The sequence below is a fragment of the Lacerta agilis genome, chromosome 7 (assembly GCF_009819535.1).
Source record: "Lacerta agilis isolate rLacAgi1 chromosome 7, rLacAgi1.pri, whole genome shotgun sequence".
NCBI classification, from domain to species: domain Eukaryota; kingdom Metazoa; phylum Chordata; class Lepidosauria; order Squamata; family Lacertidae; genus Lacerta; species Lacerta agilis.
The window spans coordinates 2,844,588-2,870,903 of NC_046318.1; the positions used below are offsets into that span (position 1 = coordinate 2,844,588).

At 42.4% G+C, this 26,316-nt stretch overlaps 1 protein-coding gene across 1 annotated transcript; it reads right to left on the reverse strand.

Moving 5' to 3' along the window:
• Positions 1-1,261: 1,261 nt before the first annotated feature.
• On the reverse strand, positions 1,262-18,229 carry SYNDIG1 (synapse differentiation inducing 1). Its single transcript, XM_033154137.1, has 3 exons — positions 17,677-18,229; positions 4,753-4,890; positions 1,262-1,928 (listed from the first exon to the last, which is right to left on the reverse strand). The coding sequence occupies exons 1-3, from the start codon at positions 18,169-18,171 to the stop codon at positions 1,770-1,772; spliced, it is 792 nt and encodes a 263-aa protein (XP_033010028.1). The 5' UTR covers positions 18,172-18,229; the 3' UTR covers positions 1,262-1,769.
• Positions 18,230-26,316: the final 8,087 nt, after the last annotated feature.

Below are 26,316 nucleotides of genomic sequence, written 5' to 3' on the forward strand. Positions count from 1 at the left end.
TGTGTCTGTAATATTATAAAAAATAAATACTGTGTAGAAACATATACGGTACATACCCCAAGTAAAATGTCCTGTCATTTAGGGAGGGAGGTTGGAGTAAAGGCCCAAAATTTTATAACAAAGTCTCTTGAAATTGGTATGGGTTTTATATATGGACAAAAGTTTCCTGCAGGATATCTTGTAAAATGACTCTCTTTCATCACTTTTGTCACAGTTGACAGTTGTCTGTTCCCATTTTGCTAACTGACTGCGCAAGATCTATCAGGTAGGTAAAAGGTAAAAGCCCACCTGCTCCCCTTCTATCAAGCAGGCAAATTACCGTATATGAACCAACATCTGCATTTCTTATATTTTAATGAATTTCCTAAACTTGCACAAAAATAGTTCCACATCTGTATGCCCTTTAATTTCAAGCGGCACTTTTTAAAAATGGAAAATAAAATAAACAAATTCAGTGTTAACAGGACCTTAGATTAACAGCCTTGATTAAAAGCAATAAATAGAGAAAAATACAATGGTTCGTTGCAACGAGTGGTTTCACAGAAATCTGCAAAATGCTAGGTAAGATGTTGCTTCAGGAGATGAGAAGAACATCAAAGAAATAGAAGCACAGTAACACACAAAATAAATATTATTTTCCGTTGATTTTTAATATTAATTAATTCTTTTCAATATGCCCATAGCCCACTTGAGTTTATTTTAGGCGAACATCGCAACTAGAGAATGGGTAATGTATCACAGCATTACTGAAAGTCCATAAACCAAGAATGAAGGTTTGTGCCATCAGGCTGACACTCCAGGGTCCCGTAAGCAGACTTCTTGGTCCATGCTGTGATGTGGAACTCCATGCCTTGCCATGAAATCTGTGGACAGGCTTCTTATATTTAGTTGCAGGAGATGCCCTCTTTGTTAAGAGAGATGCTGCCAGAAAGAGCTGCATGCTTTGCAAGCCAGTCATTTTCAGAGTGGGATCAGGGCCAGCCCAAGACACTTTGGCACCTGAGAGGGACAAATCCTCTCGTTAGCAATGCACCAAGAAGCTCAATGTAAGCTCCACTGAAATGAACAGGAGCTGCACAAGAACATGACTGTACTTCTGCACACCTCATTTTGGTTTCAACACAGCTTGCACAGGAAGCTTTCTCAACAGCTTTGTTCCATGAGTTCAACACCCCAAATCTGCTGCCTTCATGCAGCCACCTCATTTTGCCTCACCTCTGGATGTGATGGACCAGAAGAACTTATCATTTGGGGTTTCCCCCCCATAGGGCTCCTGCTATTCCTATATGACATTCACTTTGCAGGTAATATTTGAGCCATGGTCATGAATATGCACTGAACCAGCTGTTTCATCTTCTCAATCATCCAAAGCCGAGAGAAGGAATCACCTTTCTTATGTAGGAAACAGCCAGCTGTGTAGAGCTTCAGGTCTCTACATTCAGATGCCTCTCACCTTTTGACAGATGAACCTCACGTTCAAGAGTATATATGCGACAGAGCTCCCTTTGGGTTTGGTCCAGCTCAGAACAGCAATGAGCTCTGAAGACGTATATCTGGATCTCAGGAAAGAACCTGCATTTCTTGGCTTCTTGCAATGACTGTACTGCCAACATTCAAAGTGAACTGGAGGGGGTGTATAGATCCTGAACATTCTTCTTCAGAATTCAAATCGTACAAAATTACAGCAGCCCTTCTTACCGTCAAAACAAGTGATATTTGAAATGTCATGGCCTCCTGTGGCTTTCTACAGCAGTCCACGTCTTTGAGTTTCATATGTGATTGTTTTTGGACAGGTACGCTATAAGCGCCACGGCAACCCCTACATAGATGCCTGTTCCAATAGTGATGGACAGCACAGCCAGGAAGAGGGCTCGTCGTGAACTGGAGCTTGCATGGTGGAAGTCCCCTTTAGCAATGGCTTTGTTTGTCTGTAAGGGGATGAAAAGCTCTCTTTAGTAAACCTGGATATGATTTAAAGAGGAAAATTAATTCTTTAGACTTTCTCTTTTTCTTTTCTTTTAGTACACTGTATAGTTTGGGCTTCTGTTGCTAATGTAGAACTAGCCAAACACTACAAAGTCAGATCCATTCCATCAAGCACAGGAGGATAAAGGATTGCTCCGTCAGAGACAAACTGGTGCATTGAATAGGACTTTCTGAGTTAGTAATTTAGTTGTCTTTGCCACCTGGTATCCATTTTTGGCATAAACAGATGAACCACATTAAGCTGCAGCCCCACTTCTTAAATGTCAAATAATTTTGACATCTCTTTTACAATAATGTGCTTTATCCTGCATTGCCTGGATGCTTGATTTAGTGGGTCTGTTTTCTTTTTAGGCGGTTCTTCAACTCCTGTCAACTGTAGTTTTTATGAACATAAATGGTAAAAGGCAATTACTCTGCAGCTGTCCTGTTTTAAAATTACTGATGAGTTAATTTGTGATATTATAACTGAGCATCTAAATGATAACACTTAAACCATTATCATGTTGAGACAGGCATGTCTAAATAAACATGTTATGTTAAATTATTGCACGGCAAATAAAGGCCAGGTGGAACACTTTTCTATGTGCCATACTAGGTCATAACAGAACACCTGCTTTGCATGCAAAATGCCATAGGTTTAAGCTTTCAAATCTTCAGTGTATACACACCCACACACCCCGTATTTTTCTGTGTAAGGATGACCCCATGTATAAGACAACCCCTATTTTTTTTTATCCAAAATGAAGAAATCAATATTTTAAACATGCTGTAGCATGCTGTAACTAGAGTAGGTCATTCTGCCATGGTTAATGGCAAAATCTTGCCTGTGAGTCCCAGAAAACCTACGCCCTGTCTTGCAGGCTTTTCCACCTGGCCTGGGAGGGTGAGACCCTGACTGACTCCAGCTACAAAAGCTGATCCTGCTGAACAGACACTTGGGCTGGGGAATTGCTTTTGTCACCTTTGTAATTATGTAAATCTTTTCATGTTGTAAGCCGTCTTGAGCATGGTTTTAACTACGGAAAGGCAGCATACAAATTAAATGATGATGATGAAGAAAATCTGACACCAGAGACGTGTATTTCACATGACCTTGAGGAACGACACTGCCACCCCCCAAAAATCAACCCTCCTTTGCTGTCCTGCAGGACACCTCTGCAGCGGCTATGAGTTCCAGCACTTTCCTTTTTGGAGGAAAAAACAAAAAATACTTGGCCAGACTGTGGTTGGCATCAAGATGACTGATGAGCCAATTTAGCACAGTCTTCAGGCTGAAATGTTTCCAGTAGCAGGCCAAGAGCTTTAATAAATAAAAGGCAGGCACAAAACACAAACGGAATTCTAAGTTGGGGAATTCTGATCAGCAGCAGCAGCACAGGGCAAGCCAGCTTGTTCAAGAGCAGACAGAATTAAAGATAACAGTGCAGACTTCCTTGTAAAGGTCTCGGATCCTTCAGCATCGATCATCTTTAAATGTCTATTGCCTTAGAGCATCCTCACTCATTAAGAGCATTCTCACTCATTAGCCTAGGATGTCTCCACTGTTTTAGTTTTGTCTACAGTAATGTATTTGCAATAGCACTGTACAAGTGGCAGAAATTGGCAATCCTGACAGCAGTTCATAGGGGCTGGTGACATTTATATGATCATATGTGCCATGCGCTCGTGAAAATGGGTATATTTTTAGGGATTTTGCGACAGAAGGAAGCCAGTTGCTGAAATCAGTCTATAAAGTGACTGTCAAATTCACAGTAGCAGGAATGCACATTTGAATGACTTCCTTCCACCCTTTTAATTTTATTTCTAGAGTGCTGAAACAAAGTAGGTGCTCTATATAAAACACAATTCAGTGTAAGATGAGAGGCACTCAGTGGGAGGAGAGAGGTGGGAAATAGTCAAGGTGTCAGGTGAGAGAACAAAGATTTGAGTTTCGTACTGCAATCTATACATGTGTGCTGAGAAGTAAGCTCAATTGAATTCAATGAGGCTCCTTCCCAGGTAAGCGAGGACTAGATCACAGCCTTGCACAGGCATTTAAAAATAGCAATGGAAGGAACCAGATGGATTCAGTTCTATCCTACATGAACAATGTTGGCAGAGCCTCAATGCTTTTTTGATCTCTCATCAAAAATGGTCTTGGTTTTGTGCTTCATTTGAATGCATTCTAGGATCAAAAGCCCTTCAGTTTGAAAGAAAAATTAAGGCACAAATTCAAATGCACCAAGAAGTATAGATATTATACATTAAAGTGCCCACATTAACTTCTGCCTCATGTAAGCAATAACCACATCCTATAGTCCTGTATATTGTGTTTGCTTTCAACTTATGCTTCATGCACCCACATTTCCCCTTGGTCTTTCAGTCCCAATTCTCTTCTTTTGAAGGGTTGAAACTTTCAGTGACATATCAAATTTTAATAAGCTAAGCTTTAGAATTCTAAATTATTACTTCTGACAACCAACCTCTTGCATGATGAGCTTGTGCATGTTTGGCCTAAAGTAAAGCCATCCAAGCACCTGCGCTGAGAATTTATCTCCTCTATTTCAAATGCATGAAACAGACAGAACTCCTGAGTACAGTCGATAAGGCAAGCTTAAAATATCAAACCAGAGAGGGGAATAGTCGCTACACAGTATATAAAAATGGAGGCGCAAGGTTATCCTGCCACCTTCATACCCAGTCCATGGTTTCATCATGCCCTCAGCATAAACAGGGCAGCGCATGCCTGCATACACTGCTAATTGAGATAACAGAATTCTACATTACCTCATGTGACAAATAGAAGGCAGCAATTCCCAGTGGCCAGAAACAACAGAGCATGGAGAACACACTGAGTCCGAGATGGTCCCTGGGCGGCATCATAAGGAAATGGTCTTCACTGTCGGTGTCACTTGAATAATCGCTCTGGAACAGCAAGAGGAAGGGCACGTAAAGAGGGACACTCATTAGAGAGGCAAGTTCTTATTGCCTGCCCCTCTTGGATCTGTGGTCGTTTATTTAAAGTTTGCTATATAGCTGGGATAGCTTAGCTGGTGGAGAATAATAATAATAATAATAATAATAATAATAATAATAATAATAATAATAATAAATTTTTATTTCTACCCCGTGCTTCCCGATCCAAAAAACCGGGCTCAGGGCGGCTAACAACAAATGTAAGACAATGATTAAAACAACTTTAAAAACAGCATAAAAACAAACATCAATGGGATCACCAGGGCTAACTGGCCAGGTTAGTCATGCTAGTCATGAGGCTCTTGATGTCGGGGTTGTTGGTTTGAGCCCCACATTGGGCAAAAGATTCCTGCACTGCCAGGAGTTGGATTAGAAGACCCTCAGGATCCTTTTCAACTCTACAATTCTATTATTCTATATCTTAAGAAGATATCTTATTAAAATAACTCATTAAAATCGAACTGACTAGGCAAAAGCTTCTTAAAAACTAGCAAACTTTATTAATAATACTGTTTTGAATTTGGCTGCCCTGATCACTGGGAATAAACAATCGTAACCTTGACAAAAAATGTATTATTTCCTAGCGACTGTGGGTGCTTCCTCAGATGAGCAGGGGTGGGGTCTCAGGTGGATGCTCTGCAGTGGGAGGGGGTGAATTGGTGAAAGAGGCAGCTTGCCTCAGACCTGGAAGAAAGACAGCTGAGAGTCTGGTATCTGAAGAAGTGTGCATGCACACGAAAGCTCATACCAAGAACAAGCTTAGTTGGTATCTAAGTGCTACTGGAAGGAATTTTTTTTTATTTTTCATTTTGTTTTAGCTGAGAGTCTGTAGCTTGAACCGGGGATATGGTTTAATGAAAGCTGCACAAGTTGCCTCCAGAGAATCTGCTGCCTGTTTTTAAGAGTCTGCTTGCTTCTTATAGGCTCTGCTTTATTTATCTATATCTAGCTGTATATCTTCTAGGCTAACATTATAAAGAGTCCTTAAGACAGTTGGATGGTGCCTTGTACACCTCCTTCTGGCAACTCTTGAAGCCAAGCTGGTGCCAAACGTGTTGCTTTTCTTTCCTTTCCATTCCAGTTTGACTACACCCCCCCCCCCACTGAGGCGCAGTCCATTGTGTCTCAAGATAGGCTGTCTTTGTAATTTTTTGTTAGGAATCTGTCTAAGTCTGCAGTGTGCTCTTGTTCAAAGAAAAGTAAGCCCTGGCTGTAGACAGTGCGTAGCACATTTCAAACATTAAAGGCAGGTCAATATCATGATTATGTAATATGAATTGGGGCAGGCAAGGTAGAGACTGGTGGTTTGTTAAGGCTACCTACTGAGGAGTCTCTCCTCTTTCACCTGCCTTTCTGTAAGCCAAGGGACCTGTGTGTGTGTGATTATGGTGATCCTGCATTTCAGAGGTGGACAGCATCATAAGTATGCTATCAAGTTCAGACATAAAGTCCCCTAAACCTAGAGAAGGTGGTGTAAAGCCCACATTCAGTTGTCCTTCCCAGGAAAGTTACACTCTCCTTTTTCCCAGGATGAGTCACCACATGGCAGCAGCAGAGGACTACATGGATCATAAGGTTGCCACTTTGTGAAATGAAAAACAACAACACTGGTAGATGATTTGGTTGCAGTAGGAAGGAGGCTTCTGAGTCACAAGGCAGGTCCCCAAACACATCCATCTGATGCAGCCTAGTGCGCTTACTTAGCCAGGTTGAAGAACTGTTGAGAAAAACAAGCTTGCTCTGTTCATTTCTGGGAATTGTCCCCAAAGCAAAAAACAAAAACAGCCAGACATTTTTCCCTAATCAATTGCCAATTTTAGTGTTTCAAGGGAAATTCTGGGAGGGCTGATGACCATTTACTTCTATTCCAGAGAGTTCTAGAATACATTTCATTATCTGGGGAAGGTAAAAAAGGTAAAAGTAAAGGACCCCTGGACGGTTAAGTCCAGTCAAAGGTTACTATGGGGTGTGGAGCTCATCTCGCTTTCAGGCCGAGGGAGCTGGCATTTTTTCACAGACAGCTTTCTGGGTCATGTGGCCATCTGTCATGGATGCTTTAGCTGAGATTCCTACACTGCAGGGAGTTCGACTAGATGACCCTTGGGCCCCTTCTAAACTCTAAGTTTCTATGATTCTAAGAAGCCAGGGTTAGCCCACACTATGTGGGACTATAGAAGGCAAGTTGGCCCTTTTTTCTTGTTCATCACCAACTGAGCTTTCCACAAAATGAGAAAGCATTTGACCAAAAGGGGAATAAATTCAGGCTTCATCTTTATGATTAGCATTATTTAGAACTTGCACATTAATCTTGGCTGCTTTTGGAAAAAAGAAAATGGGGCACATTTTTAGTTGTAGTAGCTTCTCAATGGCAAAAAGCTGAACAGATATTCTTAACATTCTACTCTATGTACACTTTCTCCTCTCCCCTGTTGAATTAAGTCTGTTTGCCCTCATAGGCAGGCCGTTTTGTGGACGGGCTCTGAGCCACTCTAGTGAACCGACTCATAGCAGGCAGGCAGGTCGTGGACGTTCCCCTGAGTGAGGGACCAACTGACCAATGGGGACACTTGGCCCTGTGCCCAGGGAAAGAATAAATTGCGGTCTGCCAGGCTAATTGACCCTTTTGTTGGATCTTTGTGCAGCATTGGATCAAGGGATCAGGACCAACCTTGAGACTCAGCTTCGGATCCAGGAGTGGCTTCTGTCCAATGCTCAGACAGGGGCTAGGGGGCCATACCACTCCTCAAACAGGGACCTCTTGGGGGGCACCCCTATCCAATGTAAGTCATAGGGTACCCCCAGTTGGGTTTACCATCAGACCCACGTTCAGCAGATGGGCTGGAGTGGATTAGTGGTGGCTTCACCCAATGCCTATTGCCAAACCTTCATATCTAAAGTTGTGACCTTAATTTATCCCATAAATCAATATACTGTGTTCCCCGCTGTGCTATCTGGAAGGTTTAGAGGCATCCCCTTCCAGAACAAACTCTGCATCTGTGGTCAGAATGTACCCGATTCTATAGACCACATCGTTCTGGACTGCCCTCTTTTTAATACCTTTCGTGAAGATCCTTTGATGTCCTCTCTATGGCCCAGGGTCCCCTCTAATAAACAACTCATAGTCCAATTTTTGCTGAGGGGTGATTCTCCTGAAGTCACTAGAGCTATGGCCCAATTTTTGACCAGGATTTTTGAAGTAAAATCTGGGGTGCTCTGGTCTGTACAATAGTGGTTGCCGAAGATCCCTCCCTCCTTTCTTTCCTTCTTATACATTGTATGTTTTAGAATTTCAGTATATATAGATGGGTCTATGCTTATTGTTTTATTTATGCCAATAAAGGTGTTGTATTGTATTGTATACCGTGTTTTGACTGGTTTTTTCAGCTAGGGAACGGGGTGGTCTCGGGGCCTTGGTACACGAAGGTCAGGTTATGTTTTGCATCTGGAGAGGCCTTTATGTTCTCCTGCCACCTTGTATGTTCTCCTGCCAACCGCCAACCTAGCAGTTCAAAAGCATGCAGTGCAAGTAGATAAATAGGTATCACTCCAGCGGGGAGGTAAACGGTGTTTCCGTGTGCTGTTCTGGCTTCGCTAGAAGCGGCTTAGTCATGCTGGCCACATGACCAGAAAAACTGTCTGAGGAAGCAAACGCCGGCTCCCTCGGCATGTAAAGCGAGATGAGTGCCGCAACCCCAGAGTTGTTCGCAACTGGACTTAACTGTCAGGGGTCCCTTTACCCTTTACCTACCAGTATGTTCTTGGAGAAGGAGTTTAATTTGCTGCTCTGGACTCTATCTGGAAAATGAGGACTGGTTTGTTCTATTTCATGTCTTGCAAAGGTAAAGCCAACAAAGACCATGAGGTTGTTTTTCTTTAACGACGTCTATACTATAAGATTCCACTGCCATACTGAGTGAATTCTGTAGACATTAAATTGACCAAGGTCCAGCAAACATTTGCTGTGGAAAGAGACACTTCTGGATAAATGAGCATGGCAGCTCAAGTGAAAAGCTCAGTGCACTGACACCTCCCATGAAATGTTAATCTAACTTTTCATAATTCAGAACTTTCGTTATTCAATATTTCTCAAATTTTAACATCTATCAATCAGCAGTAAATGGCTGAAAGGAGTACTAATTTATTCATAATCATTTGAAGTTGCAGCCATTAATCAGGCATGGCAGCTTCAGAATGGTCATAAATAGTTTAGTGTCTGAATAATAATAATAATAATAATAATAATAATTTAATAATTTATTATTTGTACTCCGCCCATCTGGCTGGGTCTCCCCAGCCACTCTGGGCGGCTTCCACCAAACATTAGAATACATTTAAAATAAAGTTAATCTGCAGCCCCCCTTCCTGATTTGCAGTGCAACCCTGTAACTGTCTATTTAGAAGTAAGTCTCAGAGTTCAATGGGGCTTCTCCCGGGTACCGGTAAGTGTTATAGGACTGCAGACTAAGACTGGGTATATGTGCTTTTATCTTCGTGTTCTCAGTAGTCTGCACTAGCTTTCCCCCATCACCAGCCTTCCTAAATATTGAATGTGTGTGTGTGTCTGAGGGAGAGGAGCCAGAGAGAGAGAGACAGAGAAAGATGTCAAAACAAAATAAAAAATAAAAAATCCTTCCAGTAGCACCTTAGAGACCAACTAAGTTTGTTCTTGGTATGAGCTTTCATGTGCATGCACACTTCTTCAGATACTTCAGGTGGCGCTGTGGGTTAAACCACAGAGCCTAGGGCTTGCTGATCAGAAGGTCGGCGGTTCGAATCCCTGCCATGGGGTGAGCTCCCGTTGCTCGGTCCCAGCTCCTGCCCACCTAGCAGTTCGAAAGCCCATCAAAGTGCAAGTAGATAAATAGGTACCGCCCCAGAGGGAAGGTAAACGGCGTTTCCGCGCACTGCTCTGGTTCGCCAAAAGCGGCTAAGTCATGCTGGCCACATGACCCGGAAGCTGTACACCGGCTCCCTCGGCCAGTAACGCGAGATGAGCGCTGCAACCCCAGAGTCGGACATGGCTGGACCTAATGGTCAGGGGTCCCTTTACCTTTAAGGTGCTACTGGAAGGATTTTTTTATTTTTTATTTTTGTTTTGACTATGGCAGACCAACACGGCTACCTACCTGTAAGAGAAAGATGTGACTTGGCAATTATATAAAAAGCATCTCACACACGTGCAAAATCTCAAAGTTCTGTCATGCTCTAAAATAACTCCAAAGGCAGCCTGGGTTAAGATTGTGGCTAGGGTGAATGAGGCACAAGAAAAAAGACTGAACTTGACACGGTGACTAAGGCTAAGGAAGAGGTTCTCAATAGATAACCTTCAGCATGAAAGTGGAGAGGAGCTACAGTACGTTCGTGAGGAGCGGTGAAATTCATGAGAGTGGGGAATATTTCAGGGGCAACCAAACTGTTTGAAATGTTCATTGGGGGCAGTTTTATCATGGGTGACAGATGCAAAGTAACAATTTCTTTAAAACAAAAACAAAAAAAGAGAAAAGATACTGCAGTGGTGGTGCAGCTCTTCTCAATAGCCATCAGCTGGAAGCTGCCATTTTTGTTTCCCAGAATGCCTCAGACATAACATTATTCTGGACTTTGTGGGAAACAAAAATGGCAACTGCCCACTGGTGGATACTGAAAGGAGCTCCACCATTTGTGGCATCAACTCTTCAAAGAAACTGGGGAAGGGGGGAACTGCTACTGCTAATAATTTCACTCTACTGGAAAAATCACCGAAACCCTCTTCCATTCACCTTCTGCGCATAGTGTGATGAATTTAGTAGGGGAAAGTGGGGCACGTTGAGCCATGGGGCGCATTGATCCTTTCCATTTTAAAACCGTACTTTAGCTTTTATACAAGGTTTGTGGCAACACAACAACAACAACAGTGATACTACATATTGTCATTGTGTTTGAGTTTGTGTTTTCAAAGAAGTTTTTTTAAAAATCCAGATTTGTTAAATTAGGTAAGCTTTAGTAATTTTTTTTATATGTATTGTGAACCATGTAGCTCTAAATTTTGTAAAGGTAGCTGAAATACGTTTTCATTTATGTGATCATAGTTAACATAGCTGCAGTATCTACTAAAATATTTGTCATGGCTGCCAGCCTGTTTTGCGTAAAATAGATTTATGTCTGAAATGGTGATGTGGGGCACATTGATCCAATTGGGAATGGGGTACATTGAGCATGGTTCAATGTACCCCATAGAAAATATTCATAGTTTATTAGTTTTTGTGTTATACACAGGAAAGGCTGTGTCAAAAATTATGAAAGTAAAGTTGAATGCGAACTAGCTGCTTGAAAGTGACTCGACTGATTTTGAAACCTTTTTCTAAAGATGAACTAGAGGAAGAAGAAAATATAGAATTCAACAAGACTGATGTGAAAGAGGGAAACTTTGTTATTGTGAAGATTTTAGGAAAAACCACAATTTCCCATTATGTTGCTGAAGTTACCGGAACTGATGAATATGGGGACTTCATTGTAAGATTTCTAAAACGTGTTCTGTCCAAAGTGAATGACCAGTCCAAGTTCACTCCCTCTTCTGAACCAGAAGCTTTGATTCCTTTTGAGGATATTGTAAAATTGTTGCCTAAACCACTCTGCTTCGGAGGAACTGCTCGTGCTTCTAAGATGGTAACATTTCCATGTTCACTTAATGAGTACAAGTTGAAGTGATGCTGACTCTTAAGAACTTTGAGATACTTTTGAAACTCTTTTGGAAGATTATACTGTGTAGTAAAAATGCCTTCTTTGCTCTTAAATTGGAATGGCTCAATGTGCCCCAAATGAAGGATCAATGTGCCCCACTACTGGGGCACATTGATCCATTATTTTGAAAAACTTAAATGTGTTTTTTTTGTCATTTTATTCCATCAAATGAGAAACATTAACCCTTTGATTTTGTTTGGAATAGTACCTAATAAATATTAAATGCAAAAGTGTTCTGTTATGTGCATTATTTTGAGGTGTGTAGAGCTTAAAGTAAAAAATGGCTCAACGTGCCCCACTTTCCCCTATAGCTTCAGTATTTTTGCTCGGCCATAAATCAGTCCACAGGTTTACTGATTATAACTTCCAGGAAAGTTTGGTGTAGCATGAGCAGAGACTCCAACTAACAGCTCATCTGCCAGCAGTTGAATCTGCTGGTTGATGTGTCTAGGGAGGCTGCCAATATGCCACTCCTTCTGCCCACTGCATGCCAGTCTCAAGTGGCCCTTCTGTGGGGATATCTCAGAAACATTTCACCACCACCCCTTGGATATGGACCCTGTGAGCACGAGGAGCCCACTTCAAAAAAGAAAGCCAATCACGTGACCACTCTGCCTCCACAAATGTGCTCATCCCGCGGCATCTGAGCATGCAGTGCAAACACCAGCAGCAAAGAAGTCTTCATGGGTGAAGACTTCTGTACAATTAAGAATCATACCCAACTGGGGTTCCAGACTGTGTGAAAGCCTTCATGCATGATGCTCATTCTGTATGTGTGGCTGCTGGGGGGCAGAGGAAGCTGCCATGTGCAATGTGGAGGCAGGGACGTAGGAAAGGGGGGTTGGGGCGGTCTGCCCCAGGTGCCATCATGGAGGGGGGGGGACAAATTATCAAGGAACAATTACTGCCCTACTAGGGCAGTTCATTAAAAAAAAACTTTTTTTTAAATGCCTGCTCCAAAGGACTTATCTTACTACACTAGGGATTATATAGCTACATATGAAATTTCATGTATATCAGTTAATATTTTGACCCTCCTCTGTTTATTTGGCTGTTTTCCTATGTCATGAAGGCTGAAATTTCAACAAAGCCTTTGCTAGACTTTTTTCGGGCACCAACTAAAAGCATTCTTCTTTAGGCAAGCACACCTAGATGCTTAGGAAGTTGAAGTAATTTTAATCTTAATATTTTAGCTTTTGTATGTTTTAAAGTAGGATTGTTAATTTTTCTTGATTTTACTGCTGTGGTGGTTTTTTGGTTTTGGTAAAACACTTTGCAGGTTTTTAAAGATAATTTTTATTAAATAAATAAACAATAAATAAATATAAATAAAATAACACAAACCAAAACACAATCCATCCTGTAGATTTAAATATCTGTCCATAGTCGCCTACTTGTTATCAGAGGCTCAGAATCCACATTCCTTTGTAAGAAAATATGAAATAACGTAAAACCATTTTTGCAGGCCAAAAAAAAAAAAATCAATGTGGGGGAGGGGTGACAAGAAATTTTCCGCACCGGGTACCACCTTCCTTCCTATGCCTCTGTGTGGAGGGTGGGCACTCAGTGTGCCCTTGCTTCCATCTCTCACGCTGATTCAATACATCAGCAGCTCTTCTGAAAGGGGAATAGAACAGAGCGCTGAGTGCATAACAGGTGAACCAATACCAATAAATATATAATTTGCTATTAAAATTACCTGGTGAAAGCACGAGCTCCTAGCTACCAACCAGGAATCCAGGGAGAATTCCTTCTCAACCATGCCAACTGGTGACTGACAGCTTGTTCACAGAAAAATAAAGTGTCTGACAGAAATTGACAAGGAGGGTAGGCTGGCAAGAAAGCAATGGCTAGCGTCAGGGCTACACCTGGAATTTACAGCCCAGGTGTGTATCAGAAACAAGTTCCCACTCTGGTTGGCATGCATGCCTCTTTATCTTCACAACAGTCCTAGGAGGTGGATTAGGCAATGCGATGATGGTTGGTCCAAGTTCATACTGTGCGGGGATTGAATTTGGGTCTCCGCAAACTAAATGCAGCACCCGCAGCTACACTATGCTAAATCGTTTAGTTTCTTCTCCCCTCATTCAAATGTTTAGTTAAAAGCCTTCAGATTTGTAGACTAATCTCAAGATAACTGCTGAGGCTGAATTAAAAATATTTCTACAGGTTTCAGTGCAAGCACAGATTATTATTTTCCTGGGGGGAAACAGAACTCTCCAATGTATCAGCATTTCGCATCGTGTAGATCAGTACTGTGATCAGAAACTCTTAAGAGCGAACGGTTGAAGATGCAATTGAAGACTATCTGAGTAATGCTAAAAATAAGAACACAAAAGAATTTGGGAAGCTGGCATGAAACCCAAGTAAGGAGAGACACTTTGGATAAAAATCCAAATTAGGATTTGAACTGTGTTTTGGAAGGACACCGTTATTTAAGACAAGCGGTGGCAAAGATTTTCCAACCTGAGGGCCGCATTCCCTTGAGAGCAACTTCCCAGGGGCTATGTGCCAGTGGAGGGTTGAGCCAGAGGCAATAGTGGATGGAGCAAAGGACGGTGCATTTGTTCAGTCGGCGACATGCCTCGCCATAGCTCTCTGTGCTGGCAAGCAAGAAGAAGAGTTTGGATTTGATATCCCGCTTTTCACTACCCGAAGGAGTCTCAAAGCGGCTAACATTCTCCTTTCCCTTCCCCACAACAAACGCTCTGTGAGGTGAGTGGGGCTGAGAGACTTCAGAGAAGTGTGACTAGCCCAAGGTCACCCAGCAGCTGCATGTGGAGGAGTGCAGACACGAACCCGGTTCCCCAGATTACGAGTCTGCCGCTCCTAACCACTACACCAAACTGGCTCTCCACACCAAACTGGCATTATCACGCTTCAGAGACACCTTCCAGCAAGACAAAAGTACTTGGGAAGGGCATGGAGCAGGGCCAATGAATAATGTGGCCTGGAGAGGAGGCGTAGCCTAGGGAGATTCCTGAGGGTTGGGTGGGGGTGCCACCAGGCCTGAAACTCCCCACCCACCCCTGATTTAGGCACCTCACTGAGAGTAATGGTAGAAAGCACACCAAGCATATTTCCAAGGAAAAGTCACTCAAAGCAATGCATTAGCTGTCAACAGAGAGGAATAAAATAGAAAATTCTTTCCAGTAGCACCTTAGAGACCAACTGAGTTTGTTCTTGGTATGAGCTTTCGTGTGCATGCACACTTCTTCAGATACACTGTAACACAAGTCACCAGATCCTTAAATATAGTGAGGGAGTGGGGAGGGGTATTACTCAGAAGGGTGGTGGGAATGGGTGATCAGCTGATAGGTGTGGAAAACCTGTTGACGACTGACTCTTAACGGCTGCAATTAGTCTTGCAGGGAAAGGCAAGGGGTGAGATGGCTAAAGATAGCTTAGTTATGTATAATGAGATAAGAATCCAATGTCTTTGTTCAGACCAGGTTTCTCCATGGTTTTAAGTTTGGTGATTAGTTGCAATTCAGCCACTTCTCTTTCCAGTCTATTTCTGAAATTTCTTTGTATTAAGACAGCTACTTTGAGATCTTTTATAGAATGTCCTGGGAGAGAGAGGAATATTGCCTATGAGAATTAGTATCTAAACTCCATTGTGTAGTTGGCGATAGTATTGCCGAAGAAGCAACTCAGACGTTCGCCAAACGAAGAAAAAGGCATGGGAAGACTTACTTCATTTTAAGGGATTTGAAATTGAGCCATTAAAGACTGTGGTCCAACCCCCCCCCCCATTTTATTGATTTTTTTTTTTTTACCAGGCTGAGAGAATGAGAAAAGCAAGATTATTTCCGTTCATGGACTGTCTTAATTAAATTAAGCCAGTCAGCAGACTAAATTCCAATGAACCCAAGTTTTACACCTGGGCAATGCTGGAGTTTTTTTGTGCACATGGATTGGTGTCAGTGGTGCACTTGGATAATTTTAGGCTCTGGCTCTGGACTTAATGGAGGATTCCTGTTTTGATGGCTACCACTTTGTTTACTTCAAAGAGTTGGGCTTTGAACCCCAACTTAGTCCTGCCCTGATGGCACCACTGGCTGCTGAGAAAGAGGAAACTAGATTTTATTGTTGTTTTTAAAATTCTGGCTGTGTGGAGAAACACCCCTGGTTTCTCAATTTCTCCTGAGGGCTACATTTCAATTAAAACGATAGCATGACTTTAGGGAGGGGGGGGGGCTATGATTCTCCCAATCTTAGTAAAAAATAAATACATCAGATATTCAGTTTGACTTTTTTCTGCTTTTGCAAAAAAATAAAAAATAAAGAACATCTAATGACTGTGCAATGGAAAAGAAATTGCGCCAGCATCCTGACCTGCATGATTTCATTTTATATTCTATACACATTTTGTAATTTGCTTCCTTGTTGGCACGGGACTTTTTGTTGGCTGAAGAATGTATTGCTTGTGCTATTTAATATATAGAAGCAAGTCTTTGGAACAACGTCAGGCAACTAATATAATTGTCTGCCAGGGATCCTGCCTCTGAGCAATGATATTAGGGATGGCTGGGTAACTAGGCAAGAATATTAATTCCAGCACAAATTGTATTGCAGTACTTTAACTGTTAAAGTGTGCTTTCCACAAAGATCGAGACAGCGCACGAGACTACAAATGAAGTAAAGTACCTTCGGGTCTCATAGATTTCATGTGTGCTTAAATGTCTCCCATTGAAAACAACTGAAATTAAAGCAGTTTCACTTTGCTTGCATTGGGCTCTGCAAGGGAAGAGTCTCATTTGCTTCCAAAATAAAATAAAAATGAAAGACACAAAACAATAGCAGTCTATTTTCCCTCAGTCTTTTAGGACATCTCATAGGGTTGTCACCTGTCCTGTATAACACAGGATTGTCCTAGTTACAGGTAGGTAGCCGTGTTGGTCTGCCATAGTCAAAACAAACAAACAAACAAAAATCCTTCCAGTAGCACCTTAGAGACCAACTAAGTTTGTTCTGTATTTCAATGTAAAATGCTATGTCCTGTACTATGCTATGTACAGTCAGTCCTGAATTTCAGGTCTTTTCTCCCTCCCTCCCTCCCTCCCTCTCTCTCTCCCTCTGCCAAGTTAGGGATTCTCTCCAAATGCATGTTTTCAATTGAAAGGGTGTGTGTAAGATCATGTATTTAAGCTCCGGGTAGCAAAACACAGACTAATTTACAAATTTGTGTGTGTGTGTGTGTGTGTGTGTGTGTGTGTGTAAGAGAGAGAGAGAGAGAGAGAGAGAGAGAGAGAGAGAGAGAGAGAGATTGTAGTGGATTTTCCTTTACTCTACACCACATGGTCAAAGGCAGAGGATATTGCAAGTACCAAGCAGGGAGCCAAATATTTACCTGCTCCCCCACCTGATGTTTCAGGACTGTCCCAAGTGTAGCCTAAAAATCCACAAACTGAAGATGAAGGTAGTTTTGAGGAAACATCCAGTGGGTTTCACTCGTGACTTTTCACTTACAATGAAGCCACACACCATTTTAAGAACTGACATCGTACAAGCTTCGTTTAAATACATGTGTTGACTGACAACCACTCTGCGCAAACTGAACATGTTTCGACTATACGTATTCTCCCACACTGGTCTTAATTAAACACATGAACAGCAACACATAAACGGCAATACACAAACACTAGAATCTTAGTGGTGTCACCTGAAAAACAGGAGCAAAAACTTATTTTAAGTTTGTTTTAAAATATACAGTATTTTTCAAAACAAACTCACCACTTGAGCAGGAAAGGATTCTCTGACTGCGTAATTCTGCTATGTCTCTGCACTGGGAATACGTGACCTAATGGAGAGATGTAGCAGAATTACTCACCTGCAATGGAGACCATCTGGAAGGATGGTAGCCCAGAGTAGCCACTCATGCAGAGAGGGAACGGGCAACCTCTTCTGTGGACTCCAAGTAGTCTTTAATCGTGTAATAATAAAGGCATACCATTGGACCAGACCACATCACAGAAAAACTCCTGAAACTAATGACAAGAAGACCTGCCTGACCTCTACTTCCTGAAAGTCATCCTCTTCTTCCACTTCATAGGAGAGGGTGTGGATCTTGATCTCATCCGTGGAGAGGCTAACAAATTTGCCGTCAGAGTATCCCAGGCTGTCTTTGGTGGGTGACCTGTCTTCAATGAAGGTTGTTTCACAGCACTCCGCACTCACACTTTCTCCCCACGATCGCAGCATGCTTTCCGAATAGAGGATGATATTCGGGTGGTAGCGGGACTCCACTGTCTGTGGCAGTGTATTGGGGTCAAGGAGTTGTTGCACTGGGTCATTCCGTGGGTAGCCTGGAGAGTAAAGGGTACCAATCGGCCGACTCTGATACTGGGGGGTGGGGTACACAGACACCAATCCTTCCCTGCCCTCGGCCATCAAGTTTCTGGTGTTAATCAGCCCATTCCTCTTCTTGGCATCAGCTGTTTTAGTGTGCTTAAGGACACTCTTCTGCTCAACCAAGCCATCCATCCTGTTTTCCTTTTCCTCTACCATCTCACTGAAGTGGAATCTTTGTGGACGATTATCACAAGGGATGAAGAGATCCTATATCCTGAGGCATGGGGAAGGGAATAAACCACAAATTAGCACAAGAGCCCCATTCATCCCTAGGCCTTACAAATCACTTTTCTTGGGCAATTTGCTTCTTGTGTGGAAATGATGGGGCTGAAAACTATTCCACAATAGAGGATTCTCATGGCCTTGAAAAGATGCTGTAGTAAAAGGGCTAAGAGACAGAGCTGTTAAGGATCACCATCATGCGCAGATGCCGAAAATCGCGAACGAGAGCGCTCACGCACAAGTGTGATCCGACCCATGGAGGCATCTCCGTGGGACCGATGTGGCCCAGGCAAGATAAACCTTGCTGACCCCTGGTCTAAACCCCTGCTTCTCAAACTATCGGATGTGGTGGGCTAGCAATTCCCTCACGCCAATGTGCCAGGGACCAGTACCATATTTGGTCCCTGAAGCATTCCCCCAAATTTAGGGTGTCCCTGAGGAATGACAACCAATGGCTTGTGGGATCAGTTCCCAGTTCATGAACCACCACTTTGAGTAGTCCCGGTCTAGAGGGACTGCTGTTTTACCCCCACCACGTCTCCTACGTTCTAACACCCAATTTCATTCAATTGACAAATGTTTACACCCTTGCATTAGCATGGGAAGGGAAAGTCAAGCCAGAATTGCAAAAAACTATTTTTAGTAGAACCTTTTCATGTTGTATTTGGCATTACAATGGCATAACCTGCTGTGAACATAAAACGAATGCAGATTTATCAGGCAAATCAGGGCTGCATTTCACACAGGAATTAATCTTAATGCTTAAAAATCCCCTTTCAGGAACAGCTAACACAAGCAAGATAAAAAAGGGATTCTCAGGAACATTACAGAGTCCTGAATTACAAAGGTTTTAACCATGTATGTTTGAAATTAATTTCTGTAGGCGACAGTATTTTTAACCCTTCTTTAAACGTGCAGGGTGGGTGGGAATACACTCCTGTTAAGATTTTTATACCATGTCTGGTAATGTGTCCCAATGACATATGAGGCTGAAAATATTCTGTAGAACTTGTTTCTGTTATCACAGTGCTGCAGTGAAGGGTGAAGTGGCACCCTCAAGCTTCTCCCTGCCGCACAAACTACCTATGGCCCTTCCTGGGGTGGGATTGCTGTACTTTAGCTATTCATTCACTTATGAGACTTGTACCCCACCCTCCATCGTAAGACACTAGGAAGGGTAACAACAAACATACAAATTCACATACAAAGTCCTGTACCCACTCATCAAATGAGATAAAATGTCAACTGTCTGTCGGCTTTTCTTTTTACCAAAGAGACCACCTCCACAGCATGCAAAACGTCTGAAGCAAGAGACAGATCTGCAATGGGTACCTAAAGATAGCGCTGGCACTGAGACATGATTCTGGCCTACCCAGAACCAGTCCCTTTAGATGACCCAGCTTCACTAGTCCTCCATCATGTAAAGAGGTTGCATCTCCCTCCCAATACACAAACTGGCATTATGGCAGGGAAATTGGTCAACTCCGGCAGTAATTAAAATTTTGACAGCTCCCATCTCCTTCCTTTTGCTATCTTGCTTGCTTCCTCCTCCAGCCCCGGGCATGTTCTGTGCTATGTGCAACCTCAGTGAGTCACCTGTCCATCAGAGCCCAAGCTGCCAATATTGCTTTGTCCCTCATGCCGCCCCCCCCCCCCCCCGTTAGCATCCAAGCTGCTGCATTGCTTGAAGACAATCCTAAATTTGTGCCATGAACTCCTAGGCTAATCTCACTTTCTAAAATTATTCATTTGCTTTCTTGAAGCACCATTCTGCTTTCCACCTCTGCCCTCTTGCCTCTTATCCTTTAAAAACTTCAAAAAAGTGGTTGTTGGGGTTCTTACATGTCTATGCGCCAGACTCAAAGGCGCAAAATGAACTCTCAAGCCCTGCAAGATCCTATTAAGCGGGATCGCTTCCAAACGACTCTTAAGGACCACCTGCTTTCGGAGTTCCCTGACAACATCAAGGAACACTGGATCAAGCTAAAAACATCCATTATTGCAGCCTGTGAGCAAACTATTGGATACCAAACCAAGAAACACCAGGACTGTTTTGATGAGAATGACAGTGAGATTGAACGCATGACTGACAAGAAAAGGAAGGCCTTTCTGGCAAAGAGACAGAAACTGCGCCACTAAGAAAAAAACCTATGCCAATGCTAAGACTGAGGTTCAAAGAAGAACCAGAGAACTAAAGAATACCTGGTGGATAAAAAAAGCTCAAGAGATCCACCACTGAGCCGACACTCATGATGCAGAGAGTTTCTTTAAAGCCACAAATACCATCTATGGGCCATTAAATTATGGTATAAGCCTCCTACGCTCAACAGACACTCCTAAAAGATAAAGAAGCTATTGAACTGCACTGGAAAGAATATTACCAGCATCTCCTAAAGAGCCAGTGTGGTGTAGTGGTTAAGAGCGGTAGACTCATAATCTGGGGAACCGGGTTCGCGTCTCCGCTCCTCCACATGCAGCTGCTGGGTGACCTTGGGCTAGTCACACTTCTCTGAAGTCTCTCAGCCCCCACTCACCTCACAGAGTGTTTGTTGTGGGGGAGGAAGGGAAAGGAGAATGTGAGCCGCTTTGAGACTCCTTCGGGTAGTGATAAAGCGGGATATCAAATCCGAACTCTTCTTCTAAACCACAACCCCCCCCCCCCCCGTGGCTGCTGAGGTGTTCTCACAAATTCTGCAAAAACAAATTAGAGATGAGCTTGCAGTATCTCCAAATCTGGGAGAGTTGTGTACAGCTATTAACCAAATGAAAAACAACAAAGCCAGCGACCTGATGAGATACATACCAAAGTCTTCAAAGTGGGTGGAATTGAACTTACACAACAACTTCACAAGCCCATCAAAAAAATATTGGAGACAGAGATCCTAGCAGACTTTAGGGATGTCAAAATTATCAATATTTTTTTAAAAGGTGATCAAGCAGGTTGCGGAAACTATCGAGGCATCTCTTTATTAGCTGCGGCTGGCAAAATTCTTGTAAAGATCTTAGCAAACCATCTCTTAACAATATCCAAGTCTACCCTTCCTGAATCCCAAAATGCTTTTCGACCTTCTAGGGGAACAGTGGACATGATTTTCACTGCTCGACAGCTTCAAGCAAAATGCAAAGCATTTGTATATGGCATTTATTGACCTGACTAAGGCCTTTGACACTGTAAATCGTAATGCCCTGTGGACTGTCCTTCTGAAAATTGGCTGCCCAGATAAACTTGTGAACATCCTTCGGCTCCTCCATGATAATATGACAGCAACAACTGCGGATAACAATAGCTCTCAAAGTGACTGTTCACAGTGGGATCAGGTGTTAAACAGGGTTGTGTTATTGCCTCAACTCTACTTTTTTCATGGCCATGATCCTACACTTTGACGAAGAGAAACTCCCCATCAGAGTAGAAATCATATATCAAACAGATGAAAAGCTCTTTAATCTGAGCAGGCTGAAAGCAAAGAATAAGGTTACCATAATTTCTGTCATAGAGCTTCAGGCGAACTAATACCAGTGTACTGGAAGAAGCAAAGATCACCAGTGTTAAAGCAATGATTCTTCAACATCAACTTCGCTGGACCAGTCATGTTGTTTGGATGCCTGATTTTTGTTTTCGAAAGCAACTACTCTATTCTGAACTTAAAAATGGAAAGTGTAATGCTGGTGGTCAACAAAAGAGGTTTAAAGACTCTCTCAAGGCAAATCTTTAAAAATGTAGTATAAACACTGACAATTGGGAAACAGTGGCCTGCGAGCGCTCCAATTGGAGAACAGCCTTTACCAAAGGTGTCATGGGCTTTGAATACGTCAAACTCAGGATGAAAGGGAAAAATGTGCTAAGAGGAAGGCATGCTTGGCAAACCCTCAACATTATCAACTCCCACCCAGAAACCTATGTCCCAATTGTGGAAGGACGTGTGGATACAGAATTGGCTCCACAGTCATTTACAGACTCACTGTTAAGACCATGATACAGGTGGGTAGCCGTGTTGGTCTGCCGTACTCAAAACAAAATAAAAAAATTCCTTCCAGACCAACTAAGTTTGTTATTGGTGTAAGTTTGTTATTGGTATGAAGCGGGTGGCGCTGTGGGTTAAACCACTGAACCTAGGGCTTGCTGATCAGAAGGTCAGTGGTTCAAATCCCCGCAACGGGGTGAGCTCCCGTTGCTCGGTCCCAGCTCCTGCCCACCTAGCAGTTCGAAAGCACATCAAAAGTACAAGTAGATAAATAGGTACCGCTCCGGCGGGAAGGTAAACGGCGTTTCTGTGCACTGCTCTGGTTCACCAGAAGCGGTTTGTCATGCTGGCCACATGACCCGGAAGCTGCACGCCGGCTCCCTCGGCCAGTAAAGCGAGTTGAGTGCCGCAACCCCAGAGTCGGACACAACTGGACCTCATGGTCAGGGGTCCCTTTACCTTTACCTTAAGGTGCTACTGTTAAGACCATGTTTATGGAAGACAATCTTACTTGGCTACGAGTGATCGCTAAAGAAGAAGAAGCTAAATTTGAGGGCAGCTGAAATTTCTGTTTCTTCTCCGAAGACAAGCCCAAGTACCATGCACTGGGGTAATTCGACCGCAGTCCAATTGTGCACCAATGACCACTCTGTTTTATTTATTTTTTGATGGGTTTTAACTTGTGAGTTAGCTGCCACAACAAGAACCTTTAGTCTGAGTAGCACAGTGTAAACAAAGTACAATAAACAAATATAACAAAGCAGATTCTAATGTATGATAATTCCTGGTTATAGGTTTTAAAAATTATCTTCTGAATTAATTTTTTTAATCCTCCTTGAGATAAGCATATGAGAGCATAGCATCTAATTATAGTATGTAAATGACAATAAATATTATAATCTGTCTTGTAGTCACACTTTACTACATTAATTTAAGAAGCTACGTTTGCAAATTGCTATAGAATTCTAAACTGGTTTCTGCACCTGCAGACATGACCAAAAACAGTGCAAACGAACACAGCTACCGCTAGTCAGTCACATGCATTATGCTCCTCCTGTCCTATCAAAGATGCCAGGAGTCCTCTGCCTCCCTCACCACTCAGTGTGCTCCTCTCCCAAAGCAGTGAGCTCAGTGGAAGAGGACGGGTATCCCAAATGGAGAGCTAAGGATTCTGCTGCATCAGCCCAAGGGTTCATGTAGCCCAGGATCCTGCTTCCGAAAACATGGCAACCCTATATTGTTCATACCCAGCTACTCGGCATGCACGGTGCGTTTTGAGACTACAGTGCAAAAGCTGGTTTGCCCGTTAACCTTCAGAGTGAGGAAACACGTACTTGTTTTGCCTGTAGAAGGGAACAAACTCTGTTGCGCCACCAGAGATACAAGCAGAGCTAACCCATTCATGTCTTAATAATAATAATAATAATAATAATAATAATAATAATAATAATAATTTTATTTATACCCCGCCCTTCCCAGCCAGAAAACCGGGCTCAGGGCGGCTAACATCAATTAAAATCACAGCAAGAAACATAAAAACGATCAATTTAAAATAACAGATTAAAATACAAATTTAAAAATTCAATTAAGTGGCAGAATAGAATATAAACCACTGATACTTAGTTTACCTGGGTATATCAGCTATTTTCTCTTCATTAGCACTCTTTTTAAAGCTAAGTGCTACAGGTGTATCAGGTTCCTCACTTGTTGTTCAAAACATGTGACAATTTAAACCAACCTTGGGAGCATCTCATTCCTGATCTCTTTATGGGCCTCTGTTGGAAGATTTACAGAGGAGTAGCACAGTTAGCCTGCTGCAGCAAACAGGACAGAGCTTTGTGGACTACAGGCCACTTCAACAGATGCATGAAGCTATGGCCAGAGGGAAATGAAATACAGTCAAGTACAGATAGTGATATTTATGTAATTAACAGTACGTAATTTGCAAACTGTTGTTGATATCACAGATAGCCTGGCATTGGTAATCCAATTTAAATCCTTTGCTGGATATCCACTGAAATCTTGATGGATAGCATTGCAACTCCACAGTTTCATGCCAACGTTTAAGCTGCCACAGGATTCTAAAACAAGTAAAGCAAGGTCTGAAATGCATTTTCCTCAGTAGCAGAGTAATGTGTGAATCTACTCTGTCACCTTCTGCCCTGAGAAACAGACTACTTAAAATTAGTGCTGATGCTCAGGCTCTCCCCATATGGCAAACAGGTTGGGCAAAATGTTCACCATGAGCAGAAGCTGCAGTTTTGCATGTTTCCACAGACAGACTCCCTCAAACTCTGCGGGCACAAAATCAAGCTCTTGTGCTTCATGTTAATTAAATCAATTTTTTTTAAAAAAGCCTTTGCCTCTGTGTTTGCAATCATTAATGCATTAGAATGCCGCTTGCTACAAAAGCACACAATAAAATAAGTATATAATTAAGGTAATGGATTTATCTGATGCAACACTCCTGTAGAATTCCTCACCTCCTCCCCACTGCAAGCTCCCAAAAGCAACACCTTTCTCTGGGTGGGGTGGGGGGCTCGGGAAAGGCCTGGAATGCCAATCTTCTTGCTTGGTTTTTCCATCCCACCCCTTTCCTAACTCTTAGGAGGGGCTCTTGGGTGCGGGGACTCTGGGGAATTACCGGTACATTTGTGTGACTCTACTTGTCCTCACACAGCAATGGTTGCTTACAACCCATTAATAAGCATTTATACATCACTTTTTTTTAGCTCTCAGAGTAATCCACAGCAATCCTTACCAGCGCTTATCATCACCACTGTGCTAGAGCTGGGGAGCAAAGGCTGAGAGGACAATGATTTGCCTAAGGGTGTCTAGCTTGATTATGGCAGAGGCAAGATTTGTAGGGGCACTTTGATTTGCTGCTATGCTATAAGGGCTTTCACGTGCATTGCAAATGCAAAGAAAACCCACTTTTTATGGCTTCGCAGCTACTTGCCACGGTCTCAGCTGGTGTTAAAGGGGAGAAAAGAGATCGCCAATATGCATTATGACCCCAAATATGCCACCTAAGAACCAATGCGCATGATCAAGTTACTACCTGGACAGAAAGTGTCCTTGCCCTGAAGCCACTGAAGCCGCCCACTTTTATCACAAATTAAAGATTGGTAAAATTAATATTGCGTCTGTGATGATAAATAGTTCCTATCCTTCCTATCCATATAGGTTTATTATTAGCCTACCTCACTCTGAAAGTGGTGGTGGTGGAACTAGATGTGTAGTGAACTCTACAAAGGTCAGTCTCAATCGATTTGAGGTTTGCTCAGACTTAAACTTTAAACTTCATTGTATTCTTGCTTGCTCATTGCAGACCACCAGTTTATACAATATAGAAATAATTTATTGTCACTGTACCACTTGTTTCCAGTGAGATTAAATGAGTCCCCCCTCTCCCCCACAATCTCTCAGTCCTTGTTACACTCTATGTGCTGTCTTACAACCTCCAACCCCGAACGTCAGCTGCAATGTTGCTGTCTTCCATTCAGCAGCCTCCACTGAGACAGGTTTTTCAGCAATGTATTAATAATGTGGGGCTGCCATACATCTGGATTTTGCCACACAATACCGGGATCACAAAGGCAGAATTGACATCTGGGGGGAATTTCTGAAGTGTGGCACTTTGTCCTGGATCTTAGGCAAGTCGATTGGAAAATCACGTTTTTTTGACGTTATTTTAAAAACAACAACACATCTCAACAATTTTTGGGGTGTCCTGGTTTTTACCTTTTGAAATATGGCAACCCTACAATAATGATCCGAGACTATGTCTAACAATCATCAAACCCCACACTGACCTACTTTTGGCAAAATGCAAACTCTGACATCCTGTTGATATTTGCCAAAATGGGCTTCATCCTGAATAAAACTACTAAAATTATTCATAGGTTGTTATCTTGAACACAGCTTGTGCAACCTGTATGTATTCGGGGGAAATATTTATAATCTTACGAAGCAATGTCCTGCATTCAGATAATTGGTGTTCTTACATTTCCATTAAGAAAAATTGTGAATAACTTTTGTAAATACTATAAATATTTTGACAAATCCCACATTAATAGGAGCATTACGTAAAATTTTACTTGGTTGTCTCAAGAAC

Coding starts and splice junctions, on each gene's coding strand:
- SYNDIG1 (XM_033154137.1), bottom strand. CDS start 18,171: ATGGTAGAGGAAAAGGAAAACAGGATGGATGGCTTGGTTGAGCAGAAG. Junction 4,891..17,676: donor ATGACTTTCAGGAAGTAGAG/GTCAGGCAGGTC, acceptor TTGCTGTTCCAG/AGCGATTATTCAAGTGACAC. Junction 1,929..4,752: donor CCTTCTATTTGTCACATGAG/GTAATGTAGAAT, acceptor ATCCCCTTACAG/ACAAACAAAGCCATTGCTAA.